The 25,809-nt window shown below is 40.7% G+C and overlaps 1 protein-coding gene across 21 annotated transcripts in view; it reads right to left on the reverse strand.

The window, feature by feature from the left end:
* Positions 1 to 25,594, reverse strand: part of MPDZ (multiple PDZ domain crumbs cell polarity complex component) — a 126,494-nt gene extending 100,900 nt beyond the window's left edge. For 11 of the 21 annotated variants that reach the window (XM_044427706.1, XM_044427715.1, XM_044427714.1 and 8 more), the window contains exons 1-3: positions 24,255 to 24,366; positions 12,571 to 12,652; positions 10,234 to 10,400 (exon numbers count right to left, since the gene is read on the reverse strand). In XM_044427706.1, coding sequence (XP_044283641.1) covers positions 10,234 to 10,400; positions 12,571 to 12,586 — 183 coding nt within the window. In that variant the 5' untranslated portion in view covers positions 12,587 to 12,652; positions 24,255 to 24,366. Of the gene's footprint in view, positions 1 to 10,233; positions 10,401 to 12,570; positions 12,653 to 19,576; positions 20,309 to 24,254; positions 24,368 to 24,496; positions 24,551 to 24,734; positions 24,792 to 24,891; positions 24,913 to 25,529 lie in introns of those variants that run through there. The other 10 variants (XM_044427702.1, XM_044427701.1, XM_044427700.1 and 7 more) reach the window with 6 other exon arrangements.
* Positions 25,595 to 25,809: the final 215 nt, after the last annotated feature.

A 25,809-nucleotide genomic window follows, 5' to 3' on the forward strand; every position in this document is an offset into this window, starting at 1 on the left:
TTATATTCAAAACAGAGTCATAAAAACAAAGAAAAACATTTCATTTTATTATCATGAAATGATAATAAACACTGTAAACATTAGTAGCATGAGAGTGAACATTCATTTACATTCAGTAATTTCACAGACTCTCTGACATACTTGTAGAAGGCCTTACCTACTCCTTCAGCGTTAGGGAGTTTCAGTCACTGTATATATACAAGACAAATACATGTTCCCATCAGTATGAAATTATAAAGATGAACATCTCAACCACTGTCTTTTTCTATACTTGTCTTTTTGAAAAACAAACACAAAGCACAATTAAAAGCCAATGTTAAGCAATCTTAAGTTCTGCTGCTTTCAAATGGGGGATGCATAGGTTTAGAAACACTCACTGAAATACATGGATTTAAAGCAGTTAATTTGGATTGTGCCTATGATGTGGGGACTATAATCTCAGAAATGACAAATGAACCACAGAATTCATGTCATGGCACTGGCAGTAGTTTGTTCCATCACCTGTCAGAGACAAAATACTAAATCACTTTATATTCTCTTAAGAATAACACAGGTTTCACTGCTTTTACAAATCATAGTGAATCCTTCACACCTTTTTCAGAGAACAACACAACAATGTATAGTAAGATGCTGTTTTATCAGGAAGAAACATTTTTTCTCCAACACCTCAAAAAATAGAAATGCAAATTGGTAGGGCAGATTCCCCTGATATGACTTGAGATCAGTGACAAAACAGTAGAATGAAAACTATCCTAATCCATGTCATTCTAATTCAAAATCATAAGACATATGACGTATTTTAAAGGCTTTAGTATGGACTATGGCAGATGCCTGATGTATTATTGACTACTAACTCATTCACGGTAATTGATAGTGGCACTCCACTCTAATGATCTTCATTTTTAAAGCTAAATAAAGAAATTGAGTAGTATGTTCAAAGGGGATTAGTTTAATGTGAAAAGACTACATCAGACAAAGTGCCTTTTGGCTCCTGCTCATGAATTTCGGGGCAATGGAGGAGGGGACAAAAACAACCCAAATATAATATGGCTTTGCTTGTTACACTTATATGAAAAATAGTTTAACCACTTACTCATCTAGAGTTTATCTAGTTTCCAGTAAGTGGATGCATTTGAAACATGGTGCTGGAGTAGTGCTTTGCTAAAACTCTGAACAAACAAAAACACAAACAAATGGGTCCTAGATCAAATCAAACCAGAGCTTTCTCTAGAAGCAAGAATGACAAGAGGTTGGCCTACTGTGGACACATCATGAGAAGGCAAGACTCCCTGGAGAACACAATCATGTTAGGGAAAGTTGAGGGTGGGAGAAGAAAAAGAAGACCAAATATGAGATGGATTAACGCCACAGCCCTGAATTTCAAGAGTTGAGCAGGGCTGTCAAGGATAGGACATTTTGGAGGACTTTCATTCATAGGGTCCCTGTAAGTTGGAGATGACTTAATGGCACTAACAACAACAAAGACACACAGTCTTCAAGTAATCAAGAACAACAACATCCTTATACAGATGCATGCTAAAAGATTATATTATACCATACCTTTCTGTAGTACTACACTCGGCTGGAGTCAGACTTAGTCAGTGGGATTTTAGTCATGCCTACTTTTCAGTCCTACTGATTCTAGTGGATCTACTCTATATCTAAGTCTGGATCCAATCCAATGTGTTTAACATGTCTCACATATGCCACAACAATCTTCTGAAACTGTACTGAGAGTCAGCAACTCGCCCAAGGCTAGACCATATGTTCAGCAGCCACATAAGGATTTTAATGTTTACCTACTGCACTGTTCTGGCTTCAGCTAGGACGACCACTTTTTCTCTAAGAAATGCATAATACCTTTAATAGCTGTATGACAGCCAGAAACTGAATATATGTAGCTTTCCTCTGCACAAAGATATAGCAGCAAAGCTTTAGTGATGAATGCCTTCTGCTTAAATTCTTCTGTTAAAGGCACAGAGCATTCTGTCAGGAAAAGATGCAACATCACTGGTCTCCAACTGACTCTCTCAGTGACACTGGAGTTACTTGTCTGTGGTGCAGTCCCACACAGCTACAGTATACATACAAATATTTATTATTCAGTATTAGAACCACAAAGTTACAGGGAATTTCTAAGGCCTTTCCTGTCCCATCATCCCCTGACCAAAAGGAGGAGCAACAAGCAGGAGGGCATGATGAATGCCACTGGCCCACCTGTATGGCTCCAGTGTTCACATGCATGAGACACGGGCCTGGGATCATTCCACTACTTCAGGTACATGTGAAGGGAGTAAACAGGACTCACAAATGAAGCAACATTTCCCATTTCTGCAATTCCAATTCCAATTCAATAAGCTTAGCCACCAACTTCAATTGGATCCAATGTGTCTTCAATATTGTGAATATCAAGAGTTTTCTCTGGTATAATATCAAATTGCAGTACAGCAAAGGAACACCGGTGTATGCTTATCCTAGCTACATCTTTCCACAGGGAACAATATGTGAATGATGGAGGTTGTGACAGTGACAGTTCTCATCAATGAGGTCTACTCTAGTATTTGTGTGTGGTTTGATTTTGATGTGATATATCCAGAGCAGCTTAAGGATCATTGCTGTACAACCAATATGGTTTTTGTTGTTTTATTTTTTCACTGGCATATAAACTGTTCAGCTTCACAACAATAAACTCACCATAATCCATCATAAGGTAGCTTTATAGCAAAGTGATTATGTAAGTATTCTATGAAAGGAACATTGTTTTGTTCTATAAATTGCCTTATGCTAATTTACCACAATTGCCTTTCCTTTTACTGTATATAACATCTGCAGTATTGACATAATTTGGCAGGAAACAAACAAAGGAAATCTCTGATGCCACAATATATGGTAAAAACACACATTTGGGTATTACAGTTAAATGCCCATTGCAATCAAATGATACTTTCAGTAGTTTGTTTGAAATTTACCTAATTAAAAAAATCTACTTCAGTTGCATTTATGGCATGTCAGCATTTCAGGCTGACAAAATCAGAGTCAGTACTTATTTTTAAAACGGCTTTTCTTGCATGGAACTGGGTAGGGAAAGCAGATCACTCTTTGTTCCCCTTTGATAGGCACACCTATGAAAAGTAATCAATCTGCTCTTTTGGGATGCAACCCACTGAGCAGGGAAAAGCTTAGGCATGAGCCAGATGCGTGAAAATGCGATGTCCAGAAACACTGAAATACCCTTGAAATAGGGAAACTTGACTCATGGATCATTGCCAGAGGTTGTCCTGATATCACTGAGATGTCTGACACCCCAACTGACCCTCTTTCAGCCTGAGAACCAAATGCAATTCTAGAGACACTGTGGGTGGGCAGGTGCACACAAAAGGGAGTGAGGCAAAAGGGACAGAGACAAAACAACTGCAGACTTCAGCTGAAGGTTCCTTCTGCCATTGACTAAGTCTTGGAGGGGGGAAAAAACCAGGCAAAAGCCAGGAAACCACAACATGATTACTAGTGGAGAGTACGGGGGTGTGCCCAGGGAAAGGCACACCCCCATTCCCATCTGGGAAACCCCAGAGAGCCAGAATGAAACCCCAGGTGGGTCAGATTCGTCAAGTTTCACCAGTCCTGGTTTGGGAGGACTGAACATCACTGCTAGAAATGTCTGCAGGTCATTAGGTTCTCATACTACCTAGACTTTGTGAGAGATGGTCAACACATTGATCATCCCAATGATCATGCCTGGTTGGTTTCCAGGCAATGCCTACTACTATTTTGGGTAGTCTCTTTGGGGCAATAGAAATGCTGCTCAGTTCTCACAATTCTATTTCTTACATTTATATCCCACTTTCTTCCAAAAAGCTCAAGGTGTCAAATACGATTCTTTCCCCACCCCGCTTTCTCTATCTCTCTCTGTGAAGTAGGTTAGGCCAAGTAATAGTAACCAGCCCAAAGTCAATGTCTCAGTGAGAGTCATGATTCAATGGAGTTTTGAACCTGGGTCCCACACATTACAAACACCATATAAAAACACTTTTAAACAAAAGTGCATCCAATGTCTTCCAAATGGTAGCCATATCATAAGAGCAGACCCTTAATTTCTTGGAGATGAATTCAAGAGCACAGAGTCCAGTAATTTAAAATGGATTCTTGCAAGTGGTGAACGTATGTCTACTTCCTTCCACACTATTCATTGTTTTCTCTGATATAGAAGATGCTTAGTGCCATAATCTTAATGGACTTCTAACGTTTAGCTTTCCTTTTGAACCCTGTATCTTGGTTGATGTAACTTTGGTACGACCATGACTCTTAGTGTAGGACACAGTTCCGTCTGTGAAAGGGAGGCAGGGAGGGAAAGGAGCCTGTGGTTGGGCAGAAAGACAATGGCCAAGTAAACTACAGATCCTTTGGGAATAAGAGCCCTTGAAATTGAGAAAATATAAACTGAAATAAACCTAATGATTCCAATCCAGTCTAGATGTGATTAGCACAGAGGATTCTGCTACCACCTTCCGTCTATGAGTAGAACAAGACAGTTGCACCATTATTAAGGGTTGTTGCAAACATGGAAATCTCATATGGAGCTTACAGAAAATTACTCTTCTATGTTGATGTTTCGTGCAATTTTAAGAGTGCATGTACTAGGTATACAGATGCTACAGGCCAACAGGCAAGCAGATGGTCCGAGAAAGGCACAGAGAACTTTTTCAGTCCAAGGGCCAAATTTTAATCAGAGGAAGGGCTGCAAGGTCAAAGAGAGAGACTGTGACAAAAGCAGAGCTGGAGAGACAAAAATGTTATTGTTACCCATTATATCCTTCCTATTGAGAATGAACAGGGCAAGCCTCTGCTTCTCTACCCATAAGTAAACAAGACTAAATCGCACAGCAACCCTTTCAAATAGCATCCCAACTGCATGTCTCTCAGAAATAAGCATGAGGAGCATTTCTGCCCACAAGCAAGCAGGGCAAGTCTCTTACTACTGTGAAGTAAGTAGGACAAGCAGTGCTGAATCACTCAGCAGCTTCCTTCCTCCTTGGGCCCCACTCCCTATTCTCTGCAGGGAAAAGTTCTTGATTCTGGTCAGTGGCTAACTGGAAGAAAGAATGTAGCGCAAGACAGCAAAATCCCTACAAGGACACCAGGAAAAATAGGAAAGCCAGAGGTTCCCAGTCCCAGTCTAAGAAGATTTTAAATATCATGCTGACCACATAAAGGGTCAGCATGATCAAATGCTTTTCAGCAACCTACACATGGTGCCACCATGTATAAACCAACCCTAATTTTGAGCATTCAGGGCTAAAGCAGGTCTGCTGCTGAGCCTCATATAAAGCAGGGGTAGGTTTAAAGAACAGTAAAGATGCTGAATCTTTTTTTTCCCTGCAAACAATTTATGCCTGAAAGCACTTCTCCTCAACCATTACTCTGCCCGTGGTTCCTGAAACAAGAATGAACTGTGCCAGGAAGAAAGGAGCTGAGGAGAAAGAGTTTGAAGCTGCTACAGATGGGTTCTTCTGGTTGCTGTAAATCACTTTAAATTGCTCGCTCTCTCCCCCCCACCCCCCCCCACACACACACACATGCACACTGTATTAGGGATGTGGTATGTTCCATCTTGATTCATTTGACCCTCAACGAATTAATGTTAAATAGCTGAAATGGATGGGACTCCAATTCCAAAGTGCCCTGTAACAAAACATTAGTATTAATTATTATCATTTCCATTTCAAAATTGAAATCAAGACAAGCGCTGCAAGAGTGATTGTGAACAGAGTAGGAAGCAGCAGCAGTGACAACTCTACAGCCTGTTTCACATGGAATGGTGATCCAGTGCAACTCTAAATCTAGACCTTAAATCAGCCTCCCACTCCCTGCACATATACAAATTAAAAGTGTAATAGAAATGACAAAGGAAGTGGGAATGGGACTTGAGGACAGGCAAGGCCGTAGACTGCAGTTAGTACTTTTCCACTCTGTGCAACCCATCTTTGAACTTCTAAGAAAAATATTTGAAGAATGTAGCCCTGCCAAGGAGAGGGATTTTTTTTCTTCATCAGAACAGCTTTGAGCTATTCTGTTGGAGGAGGGGGGAAAGAACCCTGACAGAGTGAAGGCTGGGCTGCCAGCACAGAGTGGTTAGTTTTTCAATATTTGAAATTATACAAAAAAATTAAATTAAGACTCTTCATCATAGCACAAGAACATAGTTTTTTCAAATGTTTTGCGGTTCGCTTATCTTCAAACACCGGGCTTTGCTGTGGCATTAGAGTTAAAAAACGGACAGCCTATAAAGAGTGGCAATTCTCAGAGGAAAAATATGTGTGTGCTATTAGTATGCTGACATGCAAATGAATGCTGAAGGCAGGGTACCACTTTCTCACTCTGAAAAGGAGCACTGATTCCATTCAGTTTAGTGTTTTAGTTGTGGGGATTTTGCTTCCGTTTATCTGCTTACTTTGCAAATTAAAACTCTCAACATAAGCAACAAATCTCGATTATTTTAATGAAAAGGCTTACATGGCACCTATCATTAGGCATCTGAGCGCAGGTAATAAAGCATTCAGAACATCAATACTAAAGTTGAACAATTTAAGTAAATAAATGAATTAATCTTTGATTTTTTCCAGCCCCTCAGCATGCAGAAAAGGGAACTGTCCTGAAGCTAAAACTTTAACAAGCCCAAAAATGCACACAGAAAGGAAACAGAAAGCAGATAACAGAGAAAAATAAACTATAATAGTGAAAGCAAGGGCTCAGAATAGAATAATTATGTTTAAACGCAGATATGCAAAAATGGATTTCCTCTAATCAAACCAAGAAATTCAAGTAAAAGATTCAAATGTTTCTACTTCTTCAAAAGGTGGTTAATGGCTGAGATATAGAGGAGCAATGCTACTTTTACACTAGATTTGCCTTACAATTACTTGCTTCAGTGCACCAGATTTAACTGCATGTATAGATCTAATAATAGTCTCTCTGGCCTATATTTTAAATGTAAACCAAAGAGGTATTCATACCATAATCTACTAGAAACACACATTTGTATTTTACTCATTTGAATGAAGGCACCAAGAATTCTAGTGTTTCACATTTCTTTTGACCCTTACTTCCCATTCAGTTTTCAGCAAATCCTGTTAACAGCCAGATCACAAATTCATTTCAGTATTGTGTCACAATGGTTTGCGTATCACACTAAGCCATGTTATGAGTTGTTGAATTCTGGATTGTCATTGTGGGCAAACACAGCCATGCTAACCAACTATGGTTTGTTAACCATGAAGAATTGAGAAAGAGAATGCATGGTTTAGAACTCTGGATTATTAAACTGTTAGTTGCTATGTTGAAGCCCAGAACCATGAGGTGGTGGTGGTGGTGATGTTTTTGGGCAGGCTACAAAGATGGAAGGAACAAGTGGTTAAAATACCACTCATATGGATGACAATACTACAGGACTAAGTAAACAATCAACCATTTGTTCAATCATCTGCCAGGTGACCTGGCACCATGTGTTGGTATTATGTACAAACGGGCCACAGAATAGGAATTAACATCAATTGTTTGTTATGGTTTTTCACTAGCACAAAAGCTGATAGGTGATCCTTACTCATTTCACTATTTCACTGCAAATTTAGAAGCTCTCGAATAACACCCACCAAATCAAATAATGAATTAATGTCTGCAAAACAAACACAAATAAAATAAAGTACACATCAAAGTATTGTTTTAAGAAGATAGTACTATCTTCTTAAATATAGTATTTGTTTGAGCATGAACTCACTAAGTACACATGTTTTCTGGGACAATGCCAATGGGAGGAACTGAGTACATCTACATGCCCGCAAGTCACACTAACCCAGGGATACAGAACCTAAGGACCAGAGTTTGAATGTGCCCCTCCAAGGCTCCCCAGAAGGCCATAACCTCTTGCCCTTTTCATCAACCCATACGGTGGTTCCCAGCTGTTGTGCAATTTTGTCTCTATTCTAAAAGGTTTAAATGCCTCTCCTGAGGCTCAATTACTGACAGTAAGAGCTTTACACTAACATACACTAGTATTTAGGATATTAAACACCACCTCTTTGCCTTCCACTCCACCCACCTTTGGAAGGCAGCCATCAAGCACTTCTCTGAAATTGAAGTCAGCCCTTGGGCTGCAACAGGGCCTGGCTCTAACCCATTGCTTAATGTGCTGTGTGCAGCCCACAATGACCCTTGGCTTTGCACACTGTACACACTCCTCTCTTCCTCCTGAAATGTTTGGAAACAAACTAGGTGCAGGTTCAAGACTAGTGGTATATGCTTTCTGAAGCACAAGCCAGCAAGTCTGGGTACCTCATTTCCAAGCACTTTTCAAGAAAAACCTTATGAAGAATGGATTACATTAGCCCAAACCAGAGGTAATTACAGTAGGAATCACTTTTGGCAAAATCCATGTTCCCCAGACAGGTGTGCACCTGGAACACCAGCCAAAAGCAGTCCCAAAAACAGTAGCTACTAGGTCCACCAAGAAGAATACTGGATCCAACAGTATTTTTTACACCAAACTGTATTTAGCTTCCTTAATGATGATTTGGCTTTATATCTGAACTGAGCATAATGGTGAGATCCTATGAACATTATTCAGAAATAAGCTAGTTTATTTTTGGCCTATTAGAGGTGGGCAACCTGTGGCCCTCCAGATTTTGTTTTCATTTCCATCCTATCATCCCATACCACTGGCTAGAGCTGAGAGAAGGATGCAGTTCAAGAACATCTCAAAGGCCACAAGTTGCTCACCTGTGTGGAAATTGGCTTTAGCAGAATGATTATGCCTTGAGGGGATAGTTGACGTATCCCAAACTGTTCTTCCCAATTCTGCATCTTTAGGTGGAGGATTTCTGACAGAACATCTAGATGAGGTTCAGGTGCTGGTATCTTAGTGAACTTAAAATGCTTGCCAAAAGAGTATGCGATGCTGGAATGCGGGAGGATCCCCCAGATAGATGAAGCTGGCTGCTGTCCACTCGCCTCAACTTATCTTAAGGGAGGCAGAAAGCAGTACAGCACAAGCGGATGGTCATTAATATCTGTTATCAGGCTGATAAGCAGACCGTGGATGCCAGGTGTGCTTATGAGATCATCCTGAAATGCATGTGTGTAAGTTCTGAGTTTGTCATAAGGGGATGAACCTTGACACAGACCTTAACCGTGGAGGTGCTGTGCCTGGGGTCTTTCCACTGCTGCGCTTCTGGGGTTCCCAGTGACTGAACATAGAATCAAACTGTTTTGCTTGGTAATTCTGTATGCTCTATTATGTATCCTTTCTGCCTCCTTGAAACTGATGGAAAAAATGTGTTGTATTAACTTGGCTTTGTTGATGAAACTACTTAATCTTCATCCATAGGCTTGTTTACTGTTTCAAGATCCAAACAGAAAGAACCTCTTGCAGCTGGCAAGATGCAATTGGTGTCACAAACAGGATCTTGAGGAGGAAGAAGACTGTTAAACAAGCAATCAGCCGGAGCCACATCCTTGGCAGGCTTAGAACAGGTGCATGGGTGCTTGGGGCTCAGTTGCTGAACTGGCTGATCCCGCCAATGACATGGGATTGCAAGATGATTGAATTTGGAGGTCCTACACCTGATGCAGCATTTAAATGCCTACAGGTAGTGGGAGTGGGAGATAAAGGGAGGAAGAAAAGCAGTAACAGGACTTTGATGGATCTTTCTAATCATGCTCCACAAATTGTGGGAGCAACTGGAAGATACTTAGAAGTACATCAGCCTTCTTCCTTACCCATCTGCCTAGCCACTAAGGTTGTTAAGAGGACTTTTTCCTGAAGGTTCCACACAGACCCATGGTTCAACTGGAGTCCACCAGAAAAAGAACTTTTAATGTGGTGGTCCCATTTCCATGCAATTTCCTGCCTCTGTAGGTCAAGATAGGCACCAACACGGTCTTGCTTTCCGTGTCTGCTGAATAAATCCTTATTCCAGGAAGCCTTTCTTGCTGACCAGCCACAGTTTTAATGTTATCTTGTTTTTAATGTATTGTTTTTATTCTCTTATCAGTTTTGGATTTGCACTGTTCATTACCCTGCAAGGTGCCTAGATCTGGAATATAGAAAAAATGTAAATGAATGAAATCAAACAATTCATTTTTACTGCTCAGCATTTGGTATGCCAGTTATTATCAGTGGTACCACATACAAAGATTTGACAAGTGTTATCAGCATTTCCTCTTGAGCTGCTTCTGTCCTACCTGATCTCTTGACTGTGGAAGAGAAGCCTGAAGATTTAGGATATGATTGAACAAAGGACTTTGCAACACTGATTTCAGTAAACTCAACTTCTCTTCATTTGCTGTATCTCCTCTTTCCCGTAGCTTTGCTTGCAGGCGTTCCACTGCCTGGAGGGCCCGGTGAGTATCTGAAAGAAAACTCATTGTTAGTGCTTTTAATAGTTTATATTCTGTTAGGCAGGGACAACACATTATCAGCTCTCAAAGTGGGAAAGAGCACCATTTTATCTCCACAAGAGATCATTAAACAGAATTCAGGACATGCTCTCCATATTTTCCTAGCACAAAATAAAGTCAATGGAAGCTGCACTTAATGACAGAGGTACACGACTGCTTTTTCCTTTCTGCTTTCAGCCCATAGTGGAGAACCAAACAGATTTTTTTCAGGGAGCCAAGCACTTGTCTAGAATACAGGCTATCATTTGTTTCTTTATTTGTTAGTGCATTTGTATGCTGCCCCATAGTCCAAAGGCTCTCTGGGCAGCTCACAAAAACAGCAACATAAACCATAACAAGACAAAACATATGCTGTCCTTCTCCTTTGGTCTTCCATGCCTACATGAGGCCCAGCTGTCAACCTATCCATAACCTGCTCCATTTTCTTTCCAACTTTGGCAGCAATCTTTGACAATGAATCTCAACCTTTTCCTTTGCTCAGGCTCCACTGCAATAAACCATTTATTGATTTTATGCATGCAATAACCCATGCATATTTCCTTAATTTAGATCAACACACAGAAATGTTATTTAACATCATTAACAACCTGCATTAAAAAAAAAACACTAAAATTCATGGTTCCTGGGGTATTTTTGTACCCCAGACACAAAACTGGTAGGGTTTAATTACCATATACAATTAGCATAACAATAGATTTCAGGTTTCAGCTAGTACAGGTAATTTCAGGTAAAGTGAATCTTTCCTGCAGTAACACACAACTAACATAATAAAGCTTTAGCCAACCAACCACCCATCAACCTAAAAATGCTTTCCCCCTGAGAATTTCAGTTTTGGCTTGTCTTGTCTTGGCCTGAAAGAATGGTTCCCTCCTCTTCTTGGGACTCGAAACAGACAAAACGACCTGTAATTAACCTTCCTTTCTGCCCCCTAAGTACACCTATGGCCTATTGTTATGCAGATACAGGGAGTACCTTTGCTCCCAAATACAGTGGTACCTTGGCTCACAAACTTAATCTGTTCCACAACTCTGGTTGTGACCCAAATTGGTTGTGACCCAAGTCAAATCTCCCCATAAGATTCAATGTAAATAAAGTTAATCCGTTTTGTAACTATTTTTTTTTAATCAGAAAAATTTGAAACAAAGTGACAAAGAACAACAAAGTAACAAAGTACTGTGCAGTACAGTGGAGAACACTAACCTAGGTGCAGGGGAGGTTATTGTTTAGAGGGAGAGTCCCCCTCCATAAGGACATTGGGGAGATCTCTTTCAGGGGCTTCCTCTCTTCTTTGTCTCTTAGCTGCAGTGTCAATTTTGGTGAAAAATCTGTCTATAGTCACTTTTTTTTCCTGCGCTGGATAACCCTCTGGAAATGAGAGACCACGTTATCGTTCACCAGATTCAACACTCTGTTCACTACAGTTAAGTTGGGGTGGTGCTTCTCAAAGAAATCCTGGCACTCATTCAATTTCTTCATAATGGATTGCATCACATTACTGCTAACCTCCTCCCTGTCCTCCTCTTCCTCAGTGGAATCCTCCTCAGCAAGTGCTTCTGCTGCTCACTCTGGAAAGTTCAGCAAGTGCTTCTGTCATCAGCTCCTCTATGTCTTCCCTGCACGAACACAGTTGCGATCGTGGCCATCTCCCTACTCGAGGGAGTGGGGAGATAGCCGCGATCTTGGCTGCCACCCAATGCAGAGTTTGCGACCCAAGTCAAAATGTTCATGAAATTTTTGTTCATGACCTGATTTGGTTGTGAACCAAGGCGGTCGTGAGCCAAGGCACCACTGTATGTGTGGTTTATAGAAAGGAAACTGCAAAAGCCAGATGGCTGAAATTTGGTAGCACTGTTTACTACCCTGCAGTTAGCAATATCCTAGAAGGACTTGTTTGTAGTTTTAGTTACATATAAATCACACCAAAACAAAAAACAAAAAACCTGAGCTTCTAATAGGAACCTTAACATTTAGCCTAAAAACAAAACTGACTTGTTAAGTATCTAAGGTTGCAAATCTATGCTCACTTACCTGGAAGTACTTTCCAATGAATCTAATGGGACTTCTTCCTGATTAAACAAGCATAGGATTAAACAGAAAATATGCTTCAGTATCATTTCTTACCTATTATTTCCAACATGGCTTTCACTTGCTTAATTTCCACTTCACCGAATGGCTGTCAATACAAGTTCTTCATACAAGAGAACTAAGGGAGAAGACAGGGATTTTAAAAACATTGATCTAAAAATATGAACCAAAACTATTGCTTAGTTTGTCAAAATTGTGTCAAGCCTGACAGTTACAGCAGAATCCATTCACTTGCCATTCAAGAAGTTCTAATTTCTGTACAAATGTGTTATTTACAGAAAAAGTGAGCTATACCAAGCTAATTTACAATCCTTTCCCAAAAATTTATACAGCTGTAGTATTCCTGCAATGCTAGTCTGCCATTACGCTGTGTGAGATTGAAGGGCCGTCGCATTCTATACCGTGACAGAAAGTCTTAACTTTCAATTAAACTTGTCAATTTAATCTTTATATCAGGCCTGTTTTCAGAACACAAAGTTGATTAACAAGCTGTACTGGCCTGCTAACAACCCTGTGTGTGCCAGTCACATGCTGTCTTAATGTCATCCAAAACCAGTGAAGGTAGCTTGTTGCAGTGGTTAACAAACCACAGAGAACCCATAGACCTGTTGTAGGGTTGTGCAATAGTTTATTAACCACCCTAACAAGCCAGCTTTACCAATTTGGGATTCCCCAGTGCTGAAGCTTACCATGATGTAAGCTACAGTGAGCGTGCAAAACCAGTTTGTTGTATATTATATAAAAGAGAATACCCCTGGTTAATTAGAGAATGAAGATATGACAGAAAGAAGGGTAGAAAAAGAAGGATCTGGGAAAACAATAGTGGAGGATAAAGGCAAGATCCCCACTGGCCAGCCTTCTGGCACCCACCACATGTTGGAACTACAAATCCCATCATTCTCAGTGAGCACGGTCACGGTGGCAAACATCGTCTATGGAGAACTTTGAAAACACTTTGATTCTTTTTTCTCAAAAATATTCTGTAAGTGAATCAAAAACCTAAGTCCAGAAAGTACAATGTATGTCCTAACCAGAACCAAACTGTACACAGGGATTTTAGCACAGGACTGCTGTGGGTCCTCAGGTGATCATGAGCCTGGACTTTGCAGCTGTTGTGGCCCCCTGTATACCACTTCCATTCATTTCCATTCCATTTGATAAGCATATCTTATAAAAGGATGCTAGTCCTGCAAGACTCCTCTATTAGCTGAGAATTTTTTTTGTTTCTGAGTATACCATTTACAACCAGAAGCTTCCAAGTGCTTCAACAATCAGCATTCTAATATTTCACAAATGTATTTGACACAAATGCCTTGCAAACTGTAGGGCTTATGGCACCAGATTAGCAAACATGCAATGCCAAAGATAGAAAGTGCAGTAATAGGCTTTATCCTGTAGCTGTTAGTGCAGCAATGGCATTTTTCAAGGCTTGCTGGAATTAACATTAATATCCAGGCTATTCATCAGATAGCTTGGACCTCACAAGGAAAGAGCTTTCCAACAGGGCAAAGGTGGAGAAATATCCTTTGCGTGAAGGCCACGATATTGCAAAAAACAGGTTTATACATTGTTCTTCATAGACATGCGCAAAGAAAACGCCACCATTTAATTCTGCCTTCCACACACAGCCATGCATGCATACTTTCTTGCCTCCGCTGTTAGGAAAAACATGCACAACTATCAAGCCGATGCTGCCAAGGTAAGGATGAATGTAAGGCACCCTACCAAACACACACTTCTCCAGCAACACTCTGGAGCTACATGGGATTAGGGATATGTCGTGTGCTAAAGATCTGTGAGAGCATCATGCAAAAACAAAATCTGGTATTTGGCATCCGGCTTCTGTTCTGTTGTTTCTAATCCCTCTGCTGCCAGTAAAATCACTAACACCAGGGGAAAGTCTGAACAAGTCTTCTAAAGGTCAATGGTAGAACTTTAAACCATTACATAGCTCCTCATGCATAGCCATGGTTACATAATTATGCAAAAAAGAAAAGTTATGTGCTAATTGGCTAGAAGATGATCACAAAAACTCTCTTAGCACCATGGTGGAGGGGCACTGATACAGCGTACATACTGCTTTCGACAACACAGCGCTATCCATGGCAAAAAGCTTAAGAACCTACATTAATAAAATGCAATGTAAGGATTTTGAAAAACCAGAGCAAGAGAAACACACTAGAGACCTAATCTGGCCATAGAACTGAGGTTCTCTGTCCAACATCAAAAAAGCAGGTTTTAAGAATACCCTTGTTATATCTACCAATTTTCTTAAGTGGTCATATAAATTAATCAAAATGTGGAATACTTTTATTAAGCTATTCATTTTAATAAAGAAGATATTAGTGAGCTTTCTTTAAATATTGCAGCACAGGAATGTTCTTTAGTTAAGGTGAATCATACAAGCCTAAAAATTTTACTGTTTATAAAAATGACACCTGTAAGGCTAATGGCTTGAAACCTGGTAACCATAATCAACCTGTGGTGCTGAGAACTGGACACAGGCCTGCAGATGAGACCTAATCAGTGCTGAGTAAAGGGGAACTAGTACTTCATGGGATTTGGGAGTCATACGTATATTAATGCATTTGCCCTTTTTTGCAACCACGTCACACTGTTGAACCATTTTCAGTTTGTGATCTGCAACAATTCCAAGATCTTTTTCACTTGCCGTATTCTTGAGCCAAGCGTCCCTCATCTTCTAAAGATGCATTCAGCTTCTTTTTCCTAGGTGCAGAACTTGGCATTTGTCCCTATTGAATTTGATCCTGTTGCTTTCAGCCCAGCGCTCCAACCTATCAAGACCACCTTGCATCTTCTTTGTCTTCGAAGTTTTTTTGTCATCTGCAAATCTGATAATCGTTCCATGTACTTCCTCATCCAAACCATTAATAAAATGTTGAAGAGCACTGGGCCCGGGACTGAACCCTGCAGTATGCTACTTGATACCTCTTCCCAATCTGAGAAAGTGCTATTGATGAGCACTCTTTCAGCCCGATTCTGTAGCCAGCTATGGATCCACCTGATCATTGCTCCATCTAGCCCACTTCTGGCTAGCTTGCTGCTTAATCAGGATGTCCTGGGACACTCTGTCAAAAGCTTTGCTGAAGCCAAGATACACTATGTACATAGCATTCCCACAATCCATCAGGGAAGCTAACCTATAAAAAATGTAATTAGATTAGCCTGGCAAGATTTGTTCTTGAGAAATCTATGTTGGCTTCTAACAATCACTGCATTGTTTTCAAGGTCTGTGCAGACTAACTGCTGCTTCATAATCTGCTCCAGAATTTTCCCAGGGACTGATGGCAGACTGACATCTGTAGTTCCCAGGTTCTTCTTCTTTTCCTTTCTTAAAGATAGGGACAACATTAGCCCTTCTCCAGTCCTCTAGCACTTCTACTCCTCCATGATTTCTCAAGGATAATAGTGGTTGTGAGAGTTCTTCTGCCAGTTCCTTTGACTCTAGAATGGAGTTCACTGGGCACTGGGATCTGAAATCATTCAACCCAGTTAGATACTTGACCATTTGCCTATCAATCTTGAGTTCCTATCCTGCTCCTTCAAGCTTGTACTTTTCCTTCATCAGGAAAGTCATATATCTTCTTTTGGGAAAAGACTGAGGCAAAGTGGGAATTGAGCTCTCATGACTTTTCTTTGTCATCTGTTATCATTTTGCCATCCACACTGAGTAGTTGAACTCCCATCTCTTTTCTCTATCTTTGTACATATCTGACGGGTCTTTTGTTCCTTTCTGCATCCCTCACTAATCTCAGTTCATTCCAAGTTATAGCCTTCCTGATGTCATCTCTGCAATTCCACACTACCTGCCTGTATTCATCCGTAGTAGCCTGGTCTTCCTTCCACTTTCTAGACATGATGTTTGTTTTCAGATAATCTCAAAGCTTTTTGTGAAGCGACATGGGCTTTTTCTGTTGTTTTCTACCTTTTTTCCTTGTTGCAATTGTTTGTAATTGTGCCTTTGGAATTTCCTTTTTTAAATATTTCCACCAATCTTGGACTATTTTTCTTATTAAAGACACTTGCCATGGGACTTATCACTGTTCTAAGTTTATTAAAATTGACTTTCCTAAAATCCATGACATTTAGCTTTTGATTTCTTTAGAATCAAGAAATCAAGTATGATATGGTCACTTTATATTATGCAGCACTACTTTAATACGATATGATTATATACTATTTATTATTTGTGGAAAGCATTTTACCATGTTCTGCAGTTTGAATATGCTCCCAGAGCAACTTACAAATCAATAAAAAAACAAGACAGGCCCTTCCCTCAGGATTACAATCTAAGATACACAACACAAAAAGAAAACGGAGTTGACGATACATATACTGGGTTAAATCCAACACGGCAATTCCAGGAAACCCCCCCCCCCCGCACACACCCCGTTCAGAGGAGGGGATGCAATCTAACATAGGCTCCCAAAAGTGGAAGAGGGACTGGCAATTCATTTTCCTCCTATAGCCTCTAATGTCACTGCCAGAGCTATTCTGGAGGATCATGTGCCCCAAAAGAATATCAAGGCAGCTAAGGAAGAAAAGGGAAGTAAGACAACACTACTTCTCACCATTCCGTTAATGAAAGCATTCTATGAATGCAACTCTGATCATGGATCCCTGGATTGTAGTAAAGTATGTTTCATGGATCACCTAATGATAGAATCTTGATGAATTAATACTGTATCAACGCAAATCAATATAATTATATCCAACGGAGATAGGTAAAAAGCAATGCAAATATTTACCCCATCTTACCAATTTTCGCAATGTTAAGTGCATTCATATGAACTTATTTTGATATGCAGAATGCCTGGTTGTATGTTCACTCCTCACAATTAATCATCACCAGAGAGAGAAAGCGGGGCTATACCTACTGGCCTCACTATCCCAGTTTTGGAACATAAATGGCAGGTTGCATGATCACAGAAGTTATGGCTTTTTGGGAGGTGGGGGAAGCACTGCAATAACCCAACAACAGTACATGCTTTACTTGAGGGTTGTTTCCCTCCCAAACAAACCATGCATCCCAGGTTCAGACACAACTAACCATGTCCAGGGAGGTAATTAGGCAACTAGTGACCAGCCTGCACCTGCCACAACTTCAGCAAACCACTGCGTTTTAAGTCAAAGTGATCATACAAATGAAGCCGACGTCTGCACAAAAAAGCATATATACATAGGCTCTTCTTATAATTTGGAACCTCATGGAATTAGCAGTTCCCCCATGTGAATGGCATGGAACAAGGACTCAGAAATGGGTGCAGCCCTGCTTTTCCCTGCCACAGGACTATCAATCATACGGGGGGCACACCTATGGAAAAGCTTACCTATATACTGGCCAATCCATACACTAGATATGGTATATAAACAACAAGCAAAAAATATCCTGTATTACGTGATATAAATACACTGGAAATAATCCATTATACAATTATAACATTTAGTAACAAGTCATATAATACACCGTATTACAAAGAAAACAACTTGAATCTTTTTCTATTACATATGGTTGCTCTTTCAAACTTTACTAAAGAACATGCAAAATATTCTATTACAATTAAGATGCAATACAGTTATATTACTATCAATTAAATATTAACTTTACCAGAGCAACACATATTTGGGAAATTTTACAGTTAATGCAATATATTCCAAAACTAAACACAAATCTGCCATCTCATAAGATTTTCATGCCCATTTTCATATTTCCACCTCCATCCAGCTCTAGCTATATATTTAAAAGCTAACATGCATGAGAAGTTGAATCAGAATGTGAATGCTAACATACTTTTAAATGCAGATCTTAATGGTCCACACTGAAACTTAGGTGTGCATTTGAATGTGAATCCAATTTACACCTATGGTTTCTGCAACCAGTTAGTGATACTCTCAAACAAGTCTGTTTAGTCACATAAGATCCCTCTAACTCAATGAGAATAACAGTTAAGAAAAACCCTAACTATTCAAAGGTTTCACAAAATTCTTTAAAGCACATACAAGAATATGGTCTTTCATGCTTCCATTATGCATAATACGCCATTGTTATTCAACCCACTCGATACTTATATATTACAATGTACAACTTATTATTTTTCTAAATCCTATGCTTAGGAAAGACGTTTTTTAGAACAAACACAGGACGCTTGGATTAAAAGGAGCATTTTTACAGCTGTTCCTCTTATTTGTCCCTCACCAAACAATGCAACTTGGTTGCCAATCTTATCGGATGAGAGAAGATAATGTAAATATTATGGTTAATCAATGTTTATCACAGTCAATGGACAGATGAAGTATCTCAGGAAAGTAACCCTGTTGCAATCTCAACTCTGAGTCAGTAAGGATACAACACAATGTCCCCCACCCACCATGACATGTAAGCTTCCAGACCGAAGGCTTACAAACATCCAGTGCGTGAACTGCAGCACAGTAGCAGTTGATTTTCACAATGGCCATCCCTCGCAGCCTGCATTTCCTCTAGTCTAGACAACCATTTTTATCCATATAGATGAAGTGATATGGATGAGAAGTAAAGAAAGCTGGGGGACTGTCTGGATACAATGTAAGCCATTCCCCCTGGCCCCTCACCCAGTACCTGCTTTTCTACCTTTCCCAAGCCAGTTTGCAACCTCAAAAAGGCACACAGTACAGTTCTTTCCAGGGGAAGAAGACAGAGGCTCAGCCTTCAACAAAGAAACACCAAGTTCACAGAACCTCAGAGCTGAGATTCTGAAAAATCTTATAGCCCATCAAATGATGTTGGAAGGCCAAAGCATTACATCCTAAAGTTGGAATAAGCTTGTTTTATTTTACAGAGTGTGCCTCCCGAAATGAGATATAAACTGTAAAATTATTTCAAATCACTATTTTGGTTCCTCTTATTATTGTGTCAATAGTTATGAAATGGGGAATAATGTTTTTATTGTAGACTCAAACTAGGTAGACAACTGAGTCCTTGCTTTATCGGATACAGTTGAAAGAATATAGCAGAGATGGCCAGACTTGCTCAAGGAACAGCCACCTGTGGTAAATGTCAGATGCTTGAGAGCTGCAAGTGGGAGCCCATGGACGGTGACAGGAGGGTGCCTGCAGGAGTCCTAGGTGGCAACTGGAGAGCAGCAAAATCAATTCAAAGAGCCACATGCAGCTCGCAAGGCTCCGTTTGGTCACCCCTGTAAAGCAATAAGGTGTAGTATTCATATCTATGGAATTTAAAAATAAATATGCACAAATATCATCTAAACATAACCCAAAAATAATTCATATAATTACTATGATTCTATTAAACATTACTATGTTACTTGTAAAACTATATTCATATTATAAGCCTAACCCTCATTTATAAAGGGCAAAAAATACAACTGTTCTAATACAAATCAAAACTAGTAGAGTTAAAAGGGTAAAAACATGTTGTAGAATCATATTATATATTCCTTTGAAAAGATGTTAAGAGTCCTAATAAATTCCCATGGTGAAGACTGGTGAAATGCACTGGAAGTATCCATTAAATAATTACTGCAACATTTGTTTCATTTGCTATGTTCTTCCTGGAGTTTAGTTGGAACTTTTTTCCTGGTATCCAAGTATCGAGCACCTGATAGGCTTGCATACTGGACAGTATACGTGTGTGCGCTGTTCAAAAATTATGCCCCAAGTGGATGTCTGGCCTGTCAGCTGGACTGCGTGAGAACACATCATGTTCCCTGCTGTGAACAAACAGATTCAGGAGCAGGTATCTCCCAGTCCAGCCCAGCCCAGCCCAGCCCAGCCCAGTCCATTGGTTTCTGACCACATCTGACAATATTTGTACATCAACAAAATGTCCACAAAGCAAACCATGTCCAAGCATTGATTACGGTCCTTTCCAATTGCAACATAATTCATCTGATAGCAGCACAATGGTGAAGGGTCCTAACTGAACTATTTTTGTTTACAAATAAATGACAAATAAATCTGTCCAAATTTTTAAATAGTACTGGAAAACATTTATATTTATAAACATTAGCATTTAACTATAGTTGATTCAGTAGTTCGGAATACTTCTTAACATCTAACTTACTTAGAGTTTTACAATGACACAAGTCATTATAAATCTATTAGTTTATTGTTTGATAATTATCAAATATTTAAAATATTTGACCAGGCAACTGCTCCAAGTATATTTTGCTCAGTTAAATGAGCAACCATGGAGAGAAACAGCATATACACATTTTAAATAAATTCAAAATAACATATTATACGAAGCAATAAACTCACAGCACTCTAGGATCAGAGAGCAATAATGAGACCTCAGAAGAACACACATTAAAAATATTTAAGCAGTTGATTTACATAATCCAATTGATTTCATGAACACCATAACATACTCTGCTAGGAACCCATAAGTATCTGAATTCTATTACTGCAAGCTTGGGCTGTGCAAACCTCTTATAACTGCCTTTAAACTAAAGATTAAAGTATGGCTTATGTGTTAGAAGATGCTAACCTACTAGACATCATTCATATTAAACTGTAATAGAAAAGAATCATTGATCTCTTGCCTACATTGCTCAAAACATGTAGAGAGTTAGAAGGAAAGGTTACAGTAATACTGAAAATAGAACTGTTCTTCTTCCTAAGACCTGATATTGATTTTAGCCAAAGATGTGCTATAAAAATAAAACATTTTTATTTTAGCCCAGGTCATGAAGAATGTATTTCAGCTCCTTAAGGGAAAACATGTCAATAGTGACTGTCCTACCAGGTTTGAGAAGCACATTTATCAAATACATTACCCTTAGAAGAATAAGTACATGCATAAATAAATAACCAATGTCTTGGTTGGTGAAAGAACGGTTACAAAAGACACCTGACAAACTGTAAGCTTCTGTATTGGAACGCCATGCTTTCACTACAGGGTCTCATTACATGTGAGCAATAAGCCAATACCTCCAAGGATACCCTGAAAAAAGGCCTAAACCCAATTATGCTTCACTGATACTAGGGTCCCTTAAAATGAGTCTTGTTTACATTCAACCAAAACCCAATCACACTTGCATTCTCCGGTGTTTTAGCTATCAGAAGGCAAATATAGCCACACTCTATGGTCACTGTCACTTTATAGTAAGTTAGTTGTGCAAAGATGCTTTCAAAACGATTTGCATTAATCACTTTCACCATGCCAACATTTTTCAAGGGTATACTTTGTGCTGACATGAAAAAAATAACATGAACTACCCAAGAAACTACTTCGAGCAAACGGCTGTCCACATCAAGCTACTACTTCTTGTATTTCTAAGCTACAAACAGACCTTCGGATGCAACTGCGAAACAGGCCTGATTTTGCTTAAGATTTGACCTGGTTCCCTGCAAACCAACATCATCTTGACCCAGCTTTTGCAAGAACTCACACGTGAAACTACATGAAAGCAAGAGTTTCCATATTCCTATCCATGCTATGGATGGCTCTGCCAACATGCACAGTCTTAACTTTAACTCTGTGAGATTTAACTCTAGCTGAGTCATACCCTTTTTTCTTTATCCAGACTTCTTATAAACCAGCTCTAACACATTCTGGACAGAAACCAAGTGCTTAGAATGGCAACTACTTCTCAGTTCCATGCAAAAGTAGAAAACATTCCACTCTAGCGAAACAACATAAACAGCTAGATGCAAAATGGGTTAATTCAAAAACAACACCTTTACTTGCTTATGGATTAGACTGCCTATCACCATTTCCCTATAATTCTAGAGTGCAGCTTTTTCATCAGCAAAGAAAGATCTTACTATACCATTCGCAACTCCATTAAGATGCCAGTATTTCTTTCAGTGAGTGCACCGAATGACATCAAGGTAAATAATCAAGAATAGCTCCAAGGTCATTGCTTCTTTCCTTAAAAAGGGTTCAACATTATGAACAAAATACAAGACATATTCAGCTAATGTCATGTTATATGGATAATGTCATGCTATATGGAACCCAGACCACTAACGTGCATTGCTATATATAAACATATCAGAGTCTCTGTGCGCTTGTGTTAGAACCCATGTAGTTTCAATATCATACTGGTTATTACGTGCTGGTCCATACATGCATTTTTAAAAACTAAATTAAGAATTGCCAAAATCAGAAATGAAATATCACAAGCATTGTGAAGCATAACTCTATTTTATAGAGGATACATATGGAATCTACAAAACTGGTTAAGGAAAGTATTTGTCTCGTTCTCTGAAATCCCATCTATTATTCTGAATCCATTCTTTAAAGAAAGCCAACTATGTCAACTTTTATGCAACACACTATTCCTAGGAAATGTTTTAACATTCTAGTGATGAAATCTCCATAAAGCAGCAGAGATTTTCCAAAAACTTGTTGATTATGATACATGGTGCATTACTTGAAAGCAACAGTCAAAATGAAACTGACTTAGGTGGAGTCAACTTTGTTGCCTAATGCTAACGTAGCTACTATATACATGCATTTATGTTGTGATTATTAGTACTATGTACACTGCCTTTACCATCTCACTATTGTATCAGGTAGGCATTTATGAACCAGATGTCCAGTAAAAGGGTCATGCACTGCACCAACATTCTTTAGGTGAGGAAAACAGTTTTCAGCCACCAAACTTTTAAAATAAATATTTAAGGATATATGATAAAGATCATTTATCTTAGTAAACTTTGTAGTACATGGTAATTCAAGCAGGGTTAGAGTCTTAATATTTGTTTCCTATTAACTGGTTGAGCAGGTGTTAATAATCTGCTGTGCATTTTCTGTATAAATCCAGGAGTGTTTGCTATTCAGGATTAATTCACATGAAATGTAAATGCAGGATTGCATCTATATGGTGCCAGTGACTTCACTCCATCATCTGTAACTTCCTACTCTTCTCTGACATACTAATTAAATCTAGAGTAATTATCAACTCTTTAATTGTGTACTCGCAGCTATTAAAGCAGATTACCAAAAAACAAAAAAACAAAATAAAAAACCCTCTACCTATTAAGAAAGCTACGAAAGATTGGGGGAAATCCATTTTTCTTCCCCATCGCCTTTCCCCATCATTAGAAAGGCAAGAGGCTGCTCAACCTTACTGAGGCATGTGTAACCCAAACTAAGTATGTAGTCCCTGGTCACCAAGCAACGCAGAAATGCTCTACTGCCTTTTCTCCGACGATTTTTTTGACGTTCAGTTAGTTCGAGAATGGAGAGGACTCGACTCCATTTCGCTCCCTTCAATTTAGGATAGCGAAAGCAAGGGAGACTTCTCTCCCTAAAGGTGGATGCTCCCTTCAATCTGAGTCGTCGCCTCCAGTCCACCCAACTGCGCATGCAAACCGGACACATCCCCCCCCCGCGCTGTTTTCTCGTCCTCACTCAGCAATTCAACTTTGTTCCATTAAAGTACTAATCGTGCAAGGAAGAGTAAGAGGTGAACCCTGTTCCTATACACAGACACACGAGCCCCCCAATGCTAAAGGGGTTGTATTTAAAACCCAGAGCTTCAGGAAAGAGGGTCAGACGGGAGCTGCGAGCACAGAGGCCACAAACGGGCCACGAGGGTAGGAAGGAGGCTGCCTGCCTGGCTGAAAAGCCGATATACAGCGTGACCGCAGGAACTCCTTGCCAAAAAAGAAAAAAAATAACAATAATAAAGAAGAGAACCCAACCCAGCCAGAGGAAGCAGCGCCTTTGTTGACATCAATATCCCTCCTACCCGAGGCCGGCGCTGAAGCAGAACCGACCAGCATCCCATCTGCTCCTCCAGCAGCCAAGTGAGTACCCAGAGTTAACCCCTCCTCCTCCAATTGCCCCCCTCCGCCCGGCAGGTCCTGCTGCTGGGACTTTGCCAGGCCAGCCAGCTCAAGAAACGGAAGAAGCAACAGGCGGCCTAGCCTGCCCCCGCCAGCGCCTGCAAGCAACAGTGCCCCCCACACGACTCTCCACTCGTGCACCGACCGGGGCAAGGCCCGGGGCTGCTGCTCGCAGCGCCGCCGCGCCCCGAGAAAAGAGGCTCCTGTCGCCCTCCCTCCGCGGCAAAACATGAATAAATCTAGGCGCTCTGTTTGTGAAGAGCTGAAGCTTGCCTCTGAGCTTAGCCTTTAAAACTGGGGATGAAGAAAAGGGACGCGCGCCGCCTCTCGCCCCCTTCCTCTCCCTCCCCCAGGAAAAAGCAATGGCTTGCCAAATGCCTCACATCGGCGGCGGCGGCGGGCGGCGGCACCCCCGGCGGGAACAAAAGAGCGAGTGCGCGGTGGTCGGAATGCCGGTCCCGGGAGGAGCCTGCGCCGCTCTGCATTCCGAGCAGCCCCTCCGCCTCACCCCCGCCCCAGGCGCGCAGGCCGTCAGCTTACCCGGTCGGGCCGCTTCTCCAGGATGACCCCGTCCTCCCCCCTAAGTTCAGCTGTGGGTTTTGCTTTGCGCTAGGTGCATTATTCTTGGGGAAGGGGAGAGTTGAACGAGACGACACGCACGTATTTTTTTGACGAGAGCCAAAAAGGGGAGCAAGCGCTCCCCTTGTCCTCCCCCTCGCGCACTTTTTCTCTAAAGTAACGGCCCTGAGAGAAACGCTGCAGGATAAACACACGAAGGCTACCAGGAAACTTAATCCCTCCCGGCCATGGAGCAGCTGGGCGCCAGCCCCCCACCCCGTCCTCCTCCCGCTCCCGCTGCTGCTGCCGCTGCCCCGGCGATGAGACGTTCTTGCGCCAAGCCCAGCCGCGGGAGCCGGAACGGCTTGCAAAGAAGGCACCATGACAACAGCAGCAGCAACAGGAGGAACCCGTGAGGCGCCCTGCAAATTGCTAGCTGATTGGGCTTCATGCAAGACGGCCCTGCGAAAGCTGCCCTACTTTCTCTTTTTCCCTGCTAAGAAAGGCAAGGAAGAAAGCGAGAAACAAGTGGGTGTAAGAAAAGATTCAGCCAAGCATGTTAGGCTGACTCCTCCCGAGGATCCATTTTATTAAGCTTATGGCTTTTGCCAAATACATACTTGTATCGGCTTTGATGCTACCGAATGCAGGGCTTTTTTCGCACAGTGTCATCGCTCTTGAACATTCCCCCCAAACGCGCTTGCCGGGCCACCTCCTGCGCTGCTTCCAGACTGAGGGGTCTTCGCGCGACCAATCAGGAGATATCGCACAGCTATTCTGCCTTTCTTCTCTGTTTTACTGCGGAAAGAAAGAAAGAAGTAGCAGTAGTAGTACCGGGAAAACACAAGAAGGGTATGAGAGGAAGACAACATTGTCCACATTAAACGCTGCGTTGAGGCG

This window comes from Varanus komodoensis, unplaced genomic scaffold, assembly GCF_004798865.1.
Source record: "Varanus komodoensis strain SLA01 unplaced genomic scaffold, ASM479886v1 scaffold19, whole genome shotgun sequence".
Taxonomy (NCBI): domain Eukaryota; kingdom Metazoa; phylum Chordata; class Lepidosauria; order Squamata; family Varanidae; genus Varanus; species Varanus komodoensis.